Source organism: Furipterus horrens, unplaced genomic scaffold, assembly GCF_987537825.1.
Source record: "Furipterus horrens unplaced genomic scaffold, mFurHor1.1.pri manual_scaffold_6, whole genome shotgun sequence".
Classification (NCBI taxonomy): domain Eukaryota; kingdom Metazoa; phylum Chordata; class Mammalia; order Chiroptera; family Furipteridae; genus Furipterus; species Furipterus horrens.
Genome location: NW_028327176.1, coordinates 188948021 through 188964320, shown reverse-complemented (window position 1 = coordinate 188964320; position 16300 = coordinate 188948021). Strand labels below are relative to the sequence as shown.

At 56.8% G+C, this 16300-nt stretch overlaps 1 protein-coding gene across 1 annotated transcript in view; it reads right to left on the bottom strand.

The window, feature by feature from the left end:
- The window catches only part of IGF2R (insulin like growth factor 2 receptor), a 94598-nt gene that overhangs the window by 35409 nt on the left and 42889 nt on the right, over positions 1-16300 (bottom strand). The window contains exons 11-19 of the mRNA XM_090280052.1: positions 11099-11263; positions 7973-8110; positions 6745-6888; positions 5547-5684; positions 4567-4711; positions 3874-4051; positions 3110-3225; positions 2499-2667; positions 1183-1362 (exon numbers count right to left, since the gene is read on the bottom strand). Of these exons, the coding sequence (XP_090136178.1) occupies positions 1183-1362; positions 2499-2667; positions 3110-3225; positions 3874-4051; positions 4567-4711; positions 5547-5684; positions 6745-6888; positions 7973-8110; positions 11099-11263 (1373 nt within the window). The remainder of the gene's footprint in view (positions 1-1182; positions 1363-2498; positions 2668-3109; positions 3226-3873; positions 4052-4566; positions 4712-5546; positions 5685-6744; positions 6889-7972; positions 8111-11098; positions 11264-16300) is intronic.

The following is a 16300-nucleotide window of genomic DNA, read 5'->3' as shown; positions in this document are numbered from 1 at the left end:
TGAAACTGTTCCCAAAACTAAAAAAAACACTGTCTAAACAGGGTGTCAGAGGGCTTGCTGGAACTGCCCAATATCCCTATGGCAACAAGAAACCAGCCGGGCAGGGAGGCGGGCGAGGCTCCAAGAGGTGGCGAGGGCCGGGCGGGGCCCCCAGGACGCCCCCCTGAGACCGAGGGAAGGTGCGGGAGCCCAGGCTCTGGCTCCCCCAGGCGCGTAGGTCGGTCTCAGCTCTGAGCCCTGCCTTGCACAGCGCGTGGCCAGGCTCAGCCAGTGGGTCATTCCGTTCCTTACTGGAGACCTTCTTAAACCCAAAAGAAACGATGTCTAGAAAAACATCATGGAGAGGCAAAAAACAGAGAACGGGGGTTCTGTCGGACGACTCGAGTGTAAGTGACAAGCCACCAGGCTGCTGAGTGAGCACATCTTCCTCCTTCATTTCAAGGAAGCTGGAGAAGCTGTACCACACCCTTGAAAAGTGGACTTTCAAATAATTTACTAAGTCACAAACATGGATCCCGGCATCCCCACCTTGCATTTACCTAACAGTTTCACAACTCCCTGAAAAACACATGGCCCGGATATAACTGTAAAACTCCAGGTAAAAAAGCAATTCAGTTTGAGATGAGAAAGTTCTAGAAAAGGACAGGTGCGCAACACCATGACTATACTTATGTCACTGACTTACCTAAAAAAAATGGGTACACGGTAATTTTTATGTTATATATTTTTGGCCATAGTTTTTTAAAGCAACTGGGACTGGACAGAACGGCCCCGAAGCACTTCTGCGCGGGCGTTTTCTGTTCTGCCCCGGCTCAGGGACTCCCAGCCGCTCCGGCCCTCACTTCCCAGTCCTGTCTGCGTGATGAATGACACACAGGTCCCTCCCTGCCCGTCCGTGGGTCCCCGCTGAAGCGAGCCTCAGCTTCCTCACTATGACCTGTGAGGGCGGAACCTGTGCTGCTGCCGTGACCCCCGGCCACCAACTCACAAGAACTAACCGGCAGGATGGGCCTGTCTACCCAGCACCGTCCGGCGGGGGTCACACACCGGCCGCACGGAAACAGGCTTATGCGTCAGGAGCATAGGCCCTGCCCGCGCTCCTGGCCCCCACACGTCTCCAGACGCGTCTGTCTCCGCTCAGAGCCGCGGAGCAGCCCCAGGCCCGGGCGGCCGGCGCCTTACCAGGCTGCCCCTGGAGCAGATGAGGTGCATCCTGGTGGTGTAGGTGGTCTGCTTCCCGTCGCTGGTGGTGCAGGGCGAGCCGTCCGTGTACTCCAACAGCAGGCTGCCCCTGTCCTCCACCAAGGGGCCCATCTTGGCAACTCCCAGGTTACTCACGGAGACTGTTTCGGTAAACGACCCCTGCAAACAAGCGTGTCCGTGAGGTTCCCTGACTTCACCACTAATGCAGCGGATTCCCGTCGTTCACCGCAGTCTAGTCCATAAAGGCGCCACAAACGCTGCGCTACTGAACAGAGGACGTGCATGCTTACACACGGGTAACATGTACCTCTATGTACACAGATCCCACTCGGAACATGATCTTAAAGCCTCAAAACCACTCACGCCCATCAATTCTATTGCTCTTACTTTACAACGGGAAAATGAGGGTCAGGCACGGTGACTTGTCCAAGGCCATCCTGCTAACAAGCATCAAAGGAGGGACTCAAACGCTGTCCACCCTGCCTGGGACCAGCACTCCTGGCCCCACTGCCCTGCCCTGTCACGTCCCATCCTCTGGTCGTCTGGGAAGGAAAGAGGCAAGGATGCAGAGCATCCTCTTGCCCCACCTCAGGGAGGATGTGCCGTAGGGCCCCCGTGCCCACATCCTGAGTGGCTGTGAAAGAGCCAAGGGCACTGGTTTGGGGTAACGTACGTCAGCAAGGAGACGGATCCGCAACACGGAACCCATGAATATCAGCACTGACAGGGGACTGAGCCCACTGCCCCCACCCCACACCCCTCAGCGTGCACACGTAGGTACACGCACACACACGCAGGACGCCCCGTGTGCTGTTTTTAAAGAAGCACGCATCCACCTTGGAGACTCACCGTGAGAGCACGAGGAAACACGCCAAGCGCTGGCAGAGGCCGCACTCGCCCGGCGGCAAAGGGCAACCAGTGCCCAGGCGAGGCACATGCCTGAGTCTAGCGACTCTCCCTACTTAGCCAGAAGCAAGAGCTTCTGGAAGCAAAAACTATCCTTAACAGATGTCTGCTGGCCACTCAAACTCACTTCTGAATTCAGGCCAGCCAGACACGGCCAGGAGCTTCCTCTGCCCAGCACTGTGACCGGAAGCTACTGTCACCAAGGTTCGTTTAGGGCTCAAATGGGAACAAGGACCACACACAATCACACCCACGCAAGGCGCCCTCCCCACTCGGAGGCCCCTGCTGCAGCAGCCAGCCTGGCCTTGCTCTGGGAGCCCCGGAACACCCACACCCTCCCGCTGAGGCTGGTGCCCCGAGAGCACCAGGTGACCAGCGGGCAGACTCACCTGCCTGTTGATGTATCTCATCTGGCACGCGCCCGCGTACCGGTCGCAGCCCGGCACCGGGTTCAGAGGCCGGCACACGTTGATGTAGTACTTCCGCCACGTGCTGTGCTCCCCCGCGCTATCTAAGGCGTACCAGTTCCCTTCGTGGCCGCCCTCCCACTTGGCCAGCCTGAAACATCAAAGCGAAACGAAGGCCTTTGAAGCCCACAGTTTGACAATTCATTTCTAAGTAGAGTAGTCAGAGGAACACAGAACACAACACGCCCTCCCAATCAATTACAGAGACTGGCGCGGCGCGACGCGTGACACCCAGGGGCACGCTCGCCTTCTGCTACACTCGGACCCCAGCACGCCTGGAGCTGCCCCACACCTCCGCACTGACAGTCCCCGATTCCATGATGCCGCGGAAGACTGGGGCTTCGTGGCAAAAACCAGTTTATACCACAAAGGCTACCGGACCACTGTTAGAATTCATTCTGCTTGGTCCTGAACCCCAGAACTAACTGGACTCCCCGTCAATGGCTCAGTCCCGTGCACCCCAGCAAGGCCTCAATGACCTCAGCACTTCCTGGGCCCGGGCCAGGGCCAAGGGCAGGCTGACATTGCCTCACCTGGAGAGATCGTACTGCTCATTGGTGGAGGGGTCGGTCACCACGCACTCCATGGGCTCCTCTGGGCAGGCGTAGCTGGTGTACCACCGGAAGTTGTAGGCCGAATTCTCTTCCTCCTAATTACGTGACGAGGAGAAACGGGGAGGGATGGTCAAGGGGAAGAGCGATATATATTACGCAAAGCCGGCATCACAAAACAAACAAACAAAATGACGGATAATTTTCTATAAGCACTGTTAGAAAGAAAGTTTACTTTGCCCACCTCATTTCATTAAAAGGAAGTGTCCAGGAAAAATACTAAGCTAGAAATCTAGCCTCTGTTAAGTGGGAACAAGGGATGGTTCTAACGCTTTCGGGGTTTTGTACCCAAATCCCACAAGTCTGTGGACTCTCATGAAGCAGCACAGCCCACGAAATCCACAGCACAGAAAATGGGAACTGCCTACGGGACCTAGCAAATGGAATCAAATCTCAAGAGGTGGTAACCTGGCCAGGAAACCAGATTAATAATAGTTCTGCTTCTAAATAAAGGGCCACAGCAGGCAGGCATGCGTATGTGTCTCAGGGAGCCAGGCAACTTGATGGTTTGTCCGCAGGGACACCCCACCTCATACCTCACCTGCGGTGAGAAACTGTCTCCCTCCCGAGAAGCCGCTGGCCCTGTCGTAACCACTTCCTTCTCTCCTCCTGCCCTCACAAGACAGGCACCTCCCCCACCCCAGCGTCGGGTGCAGCGCACATGCGCCCACATGACACATGCCTACCTGGTATTCGGGGACACCCACTCCGGCGTCTCGGTCACAGAGGAAGGTGATCAGCGCCGTCCTTGGGGTGTGCTTGTCGTTATTATAGGGCGTCCCGTTTCTGTAGTTCAGCTGGACCATCCCATCGTAATACGAAAGTTTAGCATTACTCAGTCCCAAGTTCCACACCTTGTTGTCACTAAAAACAAGCAAACGTCTCTCAGAAAAGACACCAAGACCAGATGCCCTGCAAGGCTGTGGCCCTGGAGGGAGGGCTGATGCACAGGGTGGACAAGCAGCTGTGAGTGACCAGGACCAGGGGCCGCAGACCACCTTGATCCCGGGGCAGGACCTGTCAACCCAGGGAGGGTGCGCAGGCCACCCCGCCCCAACTCTGGAATCCAAACCTGCAGCTGGTGGAAGGTACAACTCACGTCACCTGCACTAGCGAATGAAGCGACGTCCGTAACCCTCTAACAACCGAGAAGAGCCAGCTGCACAGAGCACAGCACTGTGTGAGCCAATTCTCTTCCGAGGGTGCGCAGCGTCTTCTCTGGGAAGTGGCGCGCCCAGCACCCTCGGGTCAGTAAGCTACGCGTTCTCGGTGTTGGAGGCTTACGGCCAAGCCGCAGTGTGAGCAGGGAACACACCTGCTCCTAAGACGGCTGCTACACGGGACACCCAAGGAGCCCACAGCTGAGCTCAGCGACTTGCCTTTTGGACACCTGGCAGGCCCCCGAGCCTGCCCGGCAGGGGCTCCCCGCCAGCGCCGCGCACACGTTGATGTAAAAGTCGTATTTGTCGGTCTCGACCTTATAGCCGTCCTTCTTTGTGAGAGGCGACAGGTCGAAAGAAAACCCTGCAGAGGAGGGACAGGAAGCCCAGGGTGGAAGGGCAGTCAGACCCCCGCCCAGCACAGCGACCTCCGCCCGCAGTCGCAGGTGGGGATGTGCTCAAGGGGTCTCCCGGAGGGCGGCCAGAAGCAGACGGGAGGCTCTTCCCCTCGGCCCCCAGAACCCGCTCCTGACACGTCCCCTGGAGCGGCACCCACGACCATTTTCCACCATTTACCCAAAATTCTATTCCAGCCCAGAGCTGCCGGTCAGATAAGCAAGCAGCGCCCCCAATGCGGGGCGGGCGGCACACACGGCCTTCGTGAAGTCTCCCTGAGCGGGGTTACTCGGCCAGAAATCTGCGTGAAACGCCCTTTCCAACGTGACTTACTCCCTCGTGGCCCCCAAGGTTTCGCATTCAGAAAACCTACTGCCACCGTGAATTTAAGGCAGGTTTTCCACGATCTCAAGCCTCAAACTTCAGATTCTCCAAATTTTGTTTCAACAGTATGAGTACCCTTTTCAAGCAGATTATCTCTAAAACGCAGGTAGGAAGTATTTTTTTTAAAAAGCCTAAGCAGGCTGTGGCTGGTGTGGCTCAGTGGGTTGGAGCATCATCGCATAAACCAAAACGTCACAGGTTCAATTCCTGGTCAGGGCACAGGCCTGGGTTGCAGGTTCAGGCCCCGGCCCCGGCCCGTGCACGAAGCACCCGTCGATGTGTCTCTCACGGAGCTATTTCTCGCCCTTTCTCCTCCTCCCCTCTCTGAAATCAATGAGCATGTCCTCGGGTGAGGATCAAAGCCGGAGCCCCAGCAGGCCCGGCGACACGTCCCGACCAGGCGCTGCGCCGACACACACCTGCCTGGGCGTCGAAAACGGTGCAGTTGTCGCCCTCGGTCCTCGACAGCACGCAGGCGGCAGCCGTGTGCCACTCGAACTCGTAGAGGCAGCCGTCCTCCCCGGAGGCCCGCAGCACCGGCGCGCTCTCCAGATCTCCTGTCGGCAGGGAGGCGGGAGCCGTCACCGGCCGCTCCTCCGAAACCTCCCCACGTTCTACAAACCGTCCTACAAACACTGCATGCGTCCACACGCACGCGGTCCCCACGGCGGGAAAGCTACGGACAGGGGCAGCGGGGCGGCTGCCGGGCGGGGGGCGGGGGGCGGGGGTCAGCATTGGCTGGGGACAGTGTCCGTCTGGGAAGAGGAAGCATTCCAGGGCAGACGGTGGTGAGGCCCGCCCAACAGCCTCCATGTACTTAATGCCACCAGACTGTGCAGGTAAGATGCTGAAAACGGGGGGTTTCACGTTACATGTTTTTTACTACAATATCTAAAAAAAATACGAATTTTATAGTATGTGTCCTGTGCTGTAAGCTTTTTATAAAAAACACGCAAGAAAAGAAAATGCCCTAGCCCCTGACCTTCTTGCACAGCTGAGAATTTATCCGAAGAAAATACAGGAGCTAAAGAGGGTATGTCGGTGGCCGGTTAGTGACATTGGAAACACACTGCTAACCCAACAGTGAGGACACTGCTGGAAAACGGTACAACCTGGCCATGACCGACATCATCAGCAAGGAAGTCCCTAAAAATTACACCTGGAACTGTGAAACCACGTGTTCGCAAAACACTACACTTTGAGGAACGTAAAAACGTGGGAACACAGGTCTGACCCTGCAAAACAAGGTAAATAAAGGGAAGAAGAGCTCTGTATGTTAAACCACCCGCGGTTTCCTGCCCCCGGAGAAGTTTAGCAGGCGCGTGATCCTAAGGAAGAGGAAGCCGCACTCAGAGCATAACACCTTAGAAAAATTACCAAGCCACGTCCTCAGAGGCAATATGGTTTCTCCATTTCTAGACTGGTTTGGGGCAGGAGAAGGGGTCAAGTCCAACTGACCGCCACTACAGACCCCGCAGCCTGACATCCCGGCAGCCCCTTTAACCGCATCAGCTCAGCCGTGGCCACGAGAAGCAGAGGAAGGGAGAGTGTAGGAACACCGCTAGCAAAAGCCACGAGCCCATTTCTTCTTTTTCTTTCCTTTTTTAACATGTTTACCTGGCTGGCACACGAGGGTTATATTAGTTCTTATTTTCTTGTTATCACCACAAGCATCGCCATCCGAGTAAGAGAGCACAATATTTCCTTTCTGTTTCGTGGGAGAAGAAAGGAATTTGCCCAGACTTTTAATTTCATTCTTATCTGGAAAAAAGAAAGGGGGAAAAAAACAGAGGACATGATTTAAAATGATAGCGGCACAAAGAGGCACCAAAAATCGGCCAGGACCCAGCTGTGGAGCCAGGTCTCTCGCTCAGCGGGCCGGCCTGGCCTGGCCTGGCCCAGATGGTCGGTGAGAGTTTCTTGAGTGACAAGTTTGGCCAGGAGGTGGCAGCCGCCTCCAGGCTTAGCAGGGCAGTGCGAGAAAGACCAGGTCCTCCCGGGCAGAAAGGCAAGCACGCGTGTCCTCCCGCCCCTGAAGTGACACCGCTCCCTGTTCTGGGGGCCTCAGCTCCTCCGAGACACGAGTCACGGGTCTTTTAGAAGCACAAAGGCTAGTTTGTCCCGAGAACAAAACAGAAAGCAACTAAACCTGTTCAGCAAGCCAAGAAAGGGACCCCTTCATTCTTGGTTCACTTGCTTTTTACTATGAAGTTCTGAAACTTTGTGCCACGTCCTTCTTAAGTCAAAGCACGGCCGTGCCTGGACCTGCTCGGGAAGACGCAGCACCGGTTCTGAGCGGTGGGGTAATTCCTGAAACCCACCCCCGTTTACCACGCCTTATTCCAGGCTTGTAACAGATCCGAACTACTCTCCCCGCCATCATTTCAACACGAGTCTTAAGTGACAACAGGCTATGTGTATACATCAAACTGAGCCGTCCCCGCACGATGGCTCCAGCCCAACACGACCACAGCAGAAGGAAGCTACAGGACAAAGCCTGCAACACTGGATTCCCGTCGCCTTACACGGTGACTTCTGAACAACCCCAGGCAGCATACAATTTTTAAAACATCAGAACCAGTTTTACGCAAATACTAACAATGCTATTCATAACCCAGTATTTCCCCACAGAGTGCTCTCCATTCTCCCACATCTGAAGGCTGTGGCCAACTTCCGCCGCACCCCCGTTCTCCATCGCAGACGGCACCCGGTATTCCTGACCACTGAGTCGTGACTGTTCTCTTTACCGCCCCCCTCATCTGGGGGACACAGAGAGCGAGGCTGAGCCAAACCCCAGGGAGACGGTTCCGTCCCCAAACGAGGCACTCACAGCGCGCAGACTCACCCACGAAGCACGCGGCCGCGTCCTCGGGGCAGCCCCTCGCCTTGCCTTCCCGCAGCAGTCTGTGGCAGATGTTCATGAAGAAATGCTTCTCGGTTCCTTTCTGGGTGCCATCCACGGCTTCCCAATTCTGTTCCGATTCTGTTTAATAAAAAAATACAAATAAAAAACTCTCTTTTAGCCGAAGGCTGTGATGGTTTCTCTGAGTCACGGCATAAATGATGAGTCAGTGGAAGGGAAAAGCCCAAAGCTCACCCAGCACGTGGCTGCTGAGCCTCGGGCACTCGCGGTTCTGGACCGGGCAGGTGACGGGCACAGCCAATGCCCGAGAGGCTCGGGCTTCTCATTTACGGGGACAGAAATGAGCCGGCCCCATGCCTCCTCAGAAGAGCAGGCATTACGGGGGACAGACAGTGCAATCAGAGACCAGAACAGCAAATGCGACGCCGGCCTGGCTTCAGGGCCACACCCTCCGTCAGCCTCCCAGCAGGCCTCCCAGCTTGTGGGCACCTGCCACCTCAGGGCCCCCAGGGATGCACACACAGGAGGTGTGCGGTCCCCACACTCCAACAGCTCATGAACCAGTCACATCTGAACAGAAACAGATCACCCTCCACAGCAGGCCGAGTGCTGAGAGCAGGCCAGCAAAGCAAAGGGCCGTCCCGAAAGGCCGACCTGCCCTTGAACAGTGGCCGGGGGAATGAGTTACAGCTGTCTGAAGAAGGGCATCAGGCCCTGGCCGGTGTGGCTCGGTGCACTGGGCACTGTCCCACAAAGCAGAAGGTCGCTGGTATGATTCCCAGTCAGGGCACAGGCCTGGGTAGCGGGTTCGGTCCCCAGTCCGGGAGCGTGCAAGACGCAACCGATCAATGTTTCTCTCGCACATCGATGTCTCTCTCTCTCCCTCTCTCCCTCCCTCCCTTCCCCTCTCTCTAAAAATAAATAAAATCTTTAAAGAAGAAAAAAAAAGGGCTTTCGACATGAGATGTTCCGCTCAGACTGGAGACTGGGTGTCGAAGGTGCTGCTCCAATCACGTTGGCAGACGCCATCCAGAGTCACTAACCTGGAGGGATGCGTGATGACCGCGCAAGCAAACCAGACAAACACGGTAGGAGAGTCTGGGTGAGAGTGGGGCGGGCTATGAGGCCATCCTCCAGGAGGACTTGTCATGAGAAGAGAGGATTTCAGCTCTCACCACCGTGTCTGTAGTCCCCTGGGGGCACACGCTCCGAAAACAGCCAGGGCAGGGGTGGCCGTTGCCTAAGGAAGGACACACTTCCTCCTCCCCCCCAGGCCCAGCCCCCGGGCTGTGTCTTGCAGTTGCGTTTTTATAAAAAAGGTTAGATAGCAGGACCTAATGCCACCACCCAGTTTACTGCAGGGAAACTGGGGCCTGGAAAAGGCAGGCAGCTCGCCCAAGTGACACGGCTGGGCACGGCCACACCTGTCCTCCACGGGGTCTCCGATCAGGGGTGTGAGCCCTTCTCCCTCTGCAGAAACCCAGTCTCTTTGGAAACACACAGAATCACCGGGGGTGCCGCGCCCAGACACCGAAAGGGTCCCAGAGTACAAGGCCCAACAAAGAACTCTCCGGCTAGGTCCACGGCCCTGGGCTCCAAGGAAGCTCACGAGCACTCCCCCAAGGAGGAATTCCTCTCTTGATCTAGACCAGACGGGGCTCAGGACAGGAGTTCCTGTCACAGCCGGGAACTGTGACTTCAGGCAACTCGCTCTCGGTCGTGGGTGTGATCCCCGCCTCACAGACACAGCGGGCTCCTGCACGGACTGAATCCCAGGGCAGCACAAGAGATAAAACTAGAACTTTCCCCGAGGAGGTCCAGTTACCCCTTGGAGCCCCACCCTCATCCTGCCGTCTGCTCTGCCCCCCGCTAGACCACCAGGCCCGTGGGCACGGGCCAGGCCACAGGGTCCCCAGCACGCAGCCCATGCCTGCACGCAACAAACACCCATCAGGCATCTGCCTCGCTCAGCGAGCCTTCCCCGGGGCCGGCCCGGCGGCAGGGCCCACCGCACACTGCGCCTGCGCGCTGCAGGGGATCCCGGGGCTCCCACGCCCGGTCTCCTTTCAGTGTCCCCGCTGTCTCCCGGGCTGGGGCGGGGATGCTGGTCCCACTGCAGACACCGGAGAAGAGGCAGCAGGACAGTGGGCACCACGGGGTCCAAGGCAGGAACCCACCCGGCCCCCCAGCCCCCCCAAGGACTCTCACCCTCAGAGCCGACGGTCCACCTGTGTGGTGGGGATCCTGCCTACTTTCAATTTATTTTTAAATTTTCTAAATTCAGATATAACTGACCTATAACACTATTTGTTTTAGGCGTAGCACACAGTAGCTTGCTCTATGTACTGCAAAATGACCATCACAATGCACTGAGTTAACACCCATCACCACACAGAGGTACAAGCATGTATGCATGTGATGGGAGCTTGTAAGATCTACTTACTTAGCAACAAGAGTCTAATTTAAAACAAAAAATAGTTCCTAGTGACACAGCACGTGGCCTGGCACACAGTAGGCAGTTGGGAAGAACAGCTCAAAGTCCCCCGCAAAGCAAGCGGTGATGCCGGCCTCAAACCCAGACATTCTGCCTCCTGACTTGGTGTCATTTTATTTCTTTTCAGAGACAGGGGAAGGGAGGGAGAGCGGGGCGGGCAGGGAGGGGGAGAGGGTGGGGCGGGGAGGAGGAAGACGGGGAAGGGGGGGGAGAAAGCAGGAAGGGAGGGAGGGGGAGAGCTGGGAGGGAGAGAGCGGGGGAGGGAGGGAGAGGGGGAGGGAGGGGGGAAAGGGGGAGGGAGGGGGAGAGAGGGGACAAGGGAAGGAGAGAGGAGGAGGGAGGGAGGAAGAGCGGAAGAGGGGAGAGAAGAGGGGAGAGAAACATCTCGTCGGCTGCCCCTCACATGGGTCCTGACCAGGGACCAAACCCGCAACCCAGGCATGTGCCCTAACCGAGGACCGAACCCGGGACCCAGGCATGTCGCTCCATGATTAGGGAGGGAAAGATCGGGCTACAATTAGCTGACAAAGGAAGCAGCAACAGCATTTCCAAGAGTACTGGTGGGGAAGGAGGCGAGACCTGCGCAGGAGCCGGGGCAGGCGCGGGAGCCGTACCTGAGTGCCGGGCCAGAGCCGACAGGTCGTAGCGCTTCTTCCCGTCGGCGACGCCGCACAGGAGACTCTCCTTCTCTGTCACGCAGGCGTACTTCGTGCTCCACAGGAAGAAGTAGGTGCAGTCCACCTCCCCGGTGAATATGGGGGTTCCTCTCCCGTCATTACCTGTGCAATCCGAAAAGGGAGAACAAAACACTCCCTCATGTGGCCCAACCAGGAATGTCCGAGGAGCAGGGAAGCAGCAGCAAGCAGGACGCCGACGCCACACGGGCAGTGAGACCAACTCCAGTCCCGAAGGCCTGCAGTCAGAGCGGCTCCTGCTGAGGTTCAGGTACCCCCAAGTCCCTCAGAGGCAGCCTGTGTGTCCCTTTCACCCTGGCAGATGGTCTCGGTAAGACTGAAGGGCGTTACAACACCCTCCGTGGGGGACATGTCGTGAGCGCTAACAAGGACGGGGGGAGCCCCGGGCAGGGCTCTGCTGCCCAGACTGTGGTGAGCTGCCCACCACGCTGGGGCAGACCAGAGTCACCGGCAGGCACGCAGAGGCCAGAGCTCCCGTCCCAGGAGTGCTACCGGCTGAATGACGTCACCGCGAACAAGCCCAGTTCCCCAGGCTCGTCCTGAAAATGAACGTGAGAGCGACCATTTCTAGTCACTCCCAACGGAAGTGTGCCGAGCCGAGGGCCACCTAACCTCGCCAAGTCAGGCACGCCTCCAGAAGGCGCCAGCGTCCTCCGTTCCCTGGACCTCATCGGTACCTGTGTCTCTAATGCCCCATTCAAATCAACGGTCTCCTGGCCCACTGCCTCAAGGGAGCCCCACGGGGTTCTCATGTGTGATCCCCAACAGTTCAGCTCTGCTCAGAAAGCCAGCTCACCCTGGGTCCCTCCCCGAATCCGTGAAGCCTGGGGTTCAGCAAGCTTTGACCTTCCCCCTTACTAGAAATCCTCTCTCCTCGGCTTTCCAAGCGGGTGACGGGTGACGGGTGACGGGTGACGGGTGACGGGTGACGGCTAACGCAGCTGCACCCTTCCCCTCGGTGCAACAGTTCTCCCGGCCCTCCCCCGGGACCGCCTCTCTTGAGCTTTAGTGCCCTGAAGTGCAGTGTTCTCCAGGAAAGAGAAACAATATTTTCTACGAAGGGCAAAGACTGTTTCCATTGCGAGTTCTATTAGGCATATAAACACCGTAATTAGAATACCCTGTGCCGAGCACAGGCCGAGCCAGGCACCAGGCAAGCAAGCACCTCGGTGCCGCACAGGGGCGGACTAGGAAAACAGGCTCGGGTTTAAGTGCTTTCCAAAAACTGGCACATTTCAACCTAAAAACCCTGTGGCACACGTACAATTTTAGCCCCACTTAGTAGATTTAGGGTGGCTAAATAATTTGCCTTTGGTTTCATAGCTAGAAAGCAGAGGAGCCAGAAATCAAATCCAGATGGTCTGGCCCCGGAGCCAGGCTCCTCGGTACAAGGCAACCCTTCCTTACACGACTGCGGGCTCTGGCTTCCTTTCCCACCGCCCCCTCCGCCGTTCTCTTGAAGGAGCGGTGCTCCCAGCGCCCCTCCCGCCAACCCAGCACCCATCGGCCGGCTAGGACCACTGCAGCCCCCGCCGGGGTGAAGGGGCGCGAAGCTCACTTGCCCCTTTGCCCACCCACATGGTTCAGACGGTTGACTCCTACTGGCATCTTATTTCGCTCTTTGGAAAAGATCTCTCTTTCTGCAAACTTGAAGCATTTGCTGTGTTTGTCTTTCACCAGATGAGCTGACAAATGATTGCGTAAGACTACGGACGGTTCCAGCACCCATCCCTACCGCGGAGCAGGTTCTGCATCTGAAACTTCCTAAGGTTTGTGGGGAGAGTCCATTTTATCACCCGTGGGGTGCGTCTTATCTGTCTTCTTATTTAATTCCTCCAACAAATGCAGGAGACTAGGAAGCCCACACCGCCCCTCTACCAGACCACATTGGTTTATTTGGAGACACAGCAGGCTTTGCCTTCAGGACCACTGTTCCAGGGGCCCAGCGTTTCCATCCGTCAGCAGGATGAATGTTAGCTTTCCACCCTCTCTCTGCCAATCACGCAGTCCTCAAAGCGCCACCCTGGCTCCCCCGCCTCCACGGCTCATTCCCAGCGTGTCACTTGCGTGGCTTCCCAGGATGTGAAGTCCGTGGCCAGCTGAAAGAGAAGTGGGTTCTCCCAGGGGCACCCCGGGGCTCTCTGGCTGAGGGGCGGCAGCATCCACCCCTCCATCCCTCTGGGGCAAAGACAGTGCCACCTACTCACCCCTGGTTTAACTGTCCCTCTGGGCTCCCAGCCAAGCTGCGTTTCCAGCCTTCCTGCCTTGGAGGCCGGCCCATGAGAAAGAACCGCTGCTCCCCTTCTGCAAAGGCCTCGGAGGCCAAGCTTACAGACAGCAGCAGCCCATGGGAACACAGGCAGAAAGGGCCCTGAGGGGTCACCGGGAACGGAGCCCCCAGCTCCAGCCCCTCCAATGGCCTAAACGGAATGCAGGGGAAGAAACCTTGCCTGCGACGAGCCACTTAGTGCTTCTTACTTGCCTATCCAATAAGTTACTCTTCCCCCTAAAATGAACTAATGCCTTTATCTGACAATAATAAGGTCTTATGTTACAGAAAACTAGATATAAGGTATTGAAACAAATAGTTAAAAAGATATTACGGCTTAAAGGGAAATTTATAAACATTTTGTCTTGAAATATATGAACCGTAGATTGAGAACCATAAATAATTACTGAAGATCCAAGTTAAATTATAAACCACATTATATACACAGCCAATACCTGTTCACATGCAAGAAGACATGAGTACATTTATCCAATAAACACGGAATCCACCAAAGGATTTCCTCTAAAAACTGCAAATTTAAATTTGGACAAAGTAATAATGAAATAAGTTTACAGTACATACAGCCTGCTCCAGAGTTTGAAGGACTGAGCCCCAGAGCTGAGAGGGACCTTAAATAGTTTACAGTCCAAGTCCAGACGAGAGCAGGCTCAGAATCCCTCACACACACAACACTTCTCTCAGTCTGGTCTCCCTGACCCCATCATAGTGAGAAGAGCCCAGCGAGGCACCGAGTTTATGGTGTACGGGCATTGTTAATTTCGTCAAACCAGAGTTGGCAGGAGACATTATGCCCCGTCGGTGACGTGTGGTCTCTATGAAGCAAATGTGGTAAAACGTGAATCACTGCTAAATCTGAGCGGCAGGGACAGAAATCTTCATTGTGATGTTCTTTCTACTGGTATGTTTGAAATTTTTTTTCATAAAAAGTAAAAGAGGAAAACAAAAACGGCCTTCAGTGTTTCTTCACGCCTCAGCTCCTCTGGCCTGGAGGACCACACCCCTTCCTTGTGAGTCCCTGGCTGGAGGCCTCTCTCAAACATCCCCCTCGTCTGCTGGGACCTTTTTGGACCGTGAGCCTCCGTTCCCAGCGTGCCCAAATGAGATCAGCGCACTCAGAGAGATGTCAGCCAAGTCATGTGTACAAGTCCCAGAACAGAGCAGGGCCAAGAGGTAATGACCAGGCAGGGAGACTTGGGTCACCGGAGTCCCCCCAGAGCAGAGCAGCCCAGCCAGTGGGGAGTCCAAGAGGCCCAGCTGAGGAAGGGCAGGGCAGGGACCTGAAAGCCTGGGGACCCAGGTAAGCAGCAGGCTGCCTTTCCCAGGGATGGGAACCCAGAGGAGCAGGGGTGTACTTCACAGAGGGTCTCCTAAAATCCTGGAAGAGGAGAGGACAATGGAAAACAAGAGAATCTGAGGAAGGACATTCAAACCAGATGGAAGATGCAGCCAAAGGCCACACCCACGTCACAGTCATGTCACGGGCTGCTGAAAGTCCCTGAGACTTCACACTCATTTCTAGGTCACGTCAGCTCCTTCACAGGACATACAAGAGTTTCACAAGGTGGCTCCACTCTCCTCTCTAGGGTCACCGTTAGCTTCGTTGTAGATAATCCCTATCCTGGCCCTGCCCCTGGCGGCCCAAACTCATGCCTTGGCCGGAGCTATCTGTCCCTTCTGCCCACAGCTACCCCGCTCCCCCTAGCTGCCTCAATGCCGGGGCTTCCCAGACCCCGGCCCCAGTGCCCCCCTCCTGGCAAGTTCTGGGTGACAGCACTTCCCAATAGCTCTGGGCTGGCCCACACCACCCTGCACGACAGTACCAAGTGTCCTTCTCTCTCTGCTTCTCGTCCATGAGTGCCTGGATAGCTCGGTCACCAGAGCAGCCACGGGTCTCACAGGCCCTAACAAAGCATGTGTTGAATGGCTCTGCCGAGAACATGGGAGTTACACGAGGGCCAGCCCACGGGCTCCAGGGCAAGCCTGAAGCACACGGGGGAGTGAGGAGGCTGCCGGGCGACACAGAGCCACGGGCAAAACGGAGCCGCGGGCACCACGGGCGGAGGGGGCAGCAGGAGGAAGCAGGCATCTGGGCTGAAGGCCTGTCCGTCTACTCTCCAGGCAGCTGCCCGGCGCTCGGCCCCAATCACAAGCTCTCCTGACCCCCTTTCCCACCCCAGACACACACGCCCAGAGCCTGGGCCCCACCACGCACAGCTGCCTCTCCCGGACCCTGCAGTGAACCATGCTGAAACGTGCCCGTGACCAGAGGGTCAAAGCAAGCTGCACGCAGGGCAGGAAGACCCTGTGGGTACGGCAACCCCGTGTGATTGGGCCGCTGTACGGGGAGGGCGGGACCCGGCCGGCGGGACGCTCGGGGTCACCACCTGGAGGTCAACAGACAGGACAGCTCCCTAATGACGATGGATCCCGTCACCAGGTCCAGGACCTTCAAGATTCGGAGAGCAGCATGCCTTTCTGACACGCCAGGGCCACAGTGACTTCAGGGAAGCTTCTCCTAATCGCTCAGAAAAACCAAACGCCAGCCTCTGCCGCCGGGCCACCACCTTAAAGGGTCCCCTTGAAGCTTCCTTTGTGAAAGCCAAGTGGTGTCTGTGACCCCCCAAAGCTGGAGGGCACACCCATCTTGCTGGGCCTGCTCGGGCTTTGGTGGGAGCCGGGATTCAAGACAGAAACCCCTCCCAGCGCGGGCCCAGGGCTGGGCCCACTCCCAAAACAAACAGAGTGCGGAGGAAGATGGAAACAGGAAGTGTGTCGCCGGCTGGGCACCCCTGCCTCGTCTGGGGACGGTGGGGGGGGGGGGGGCACCCAAA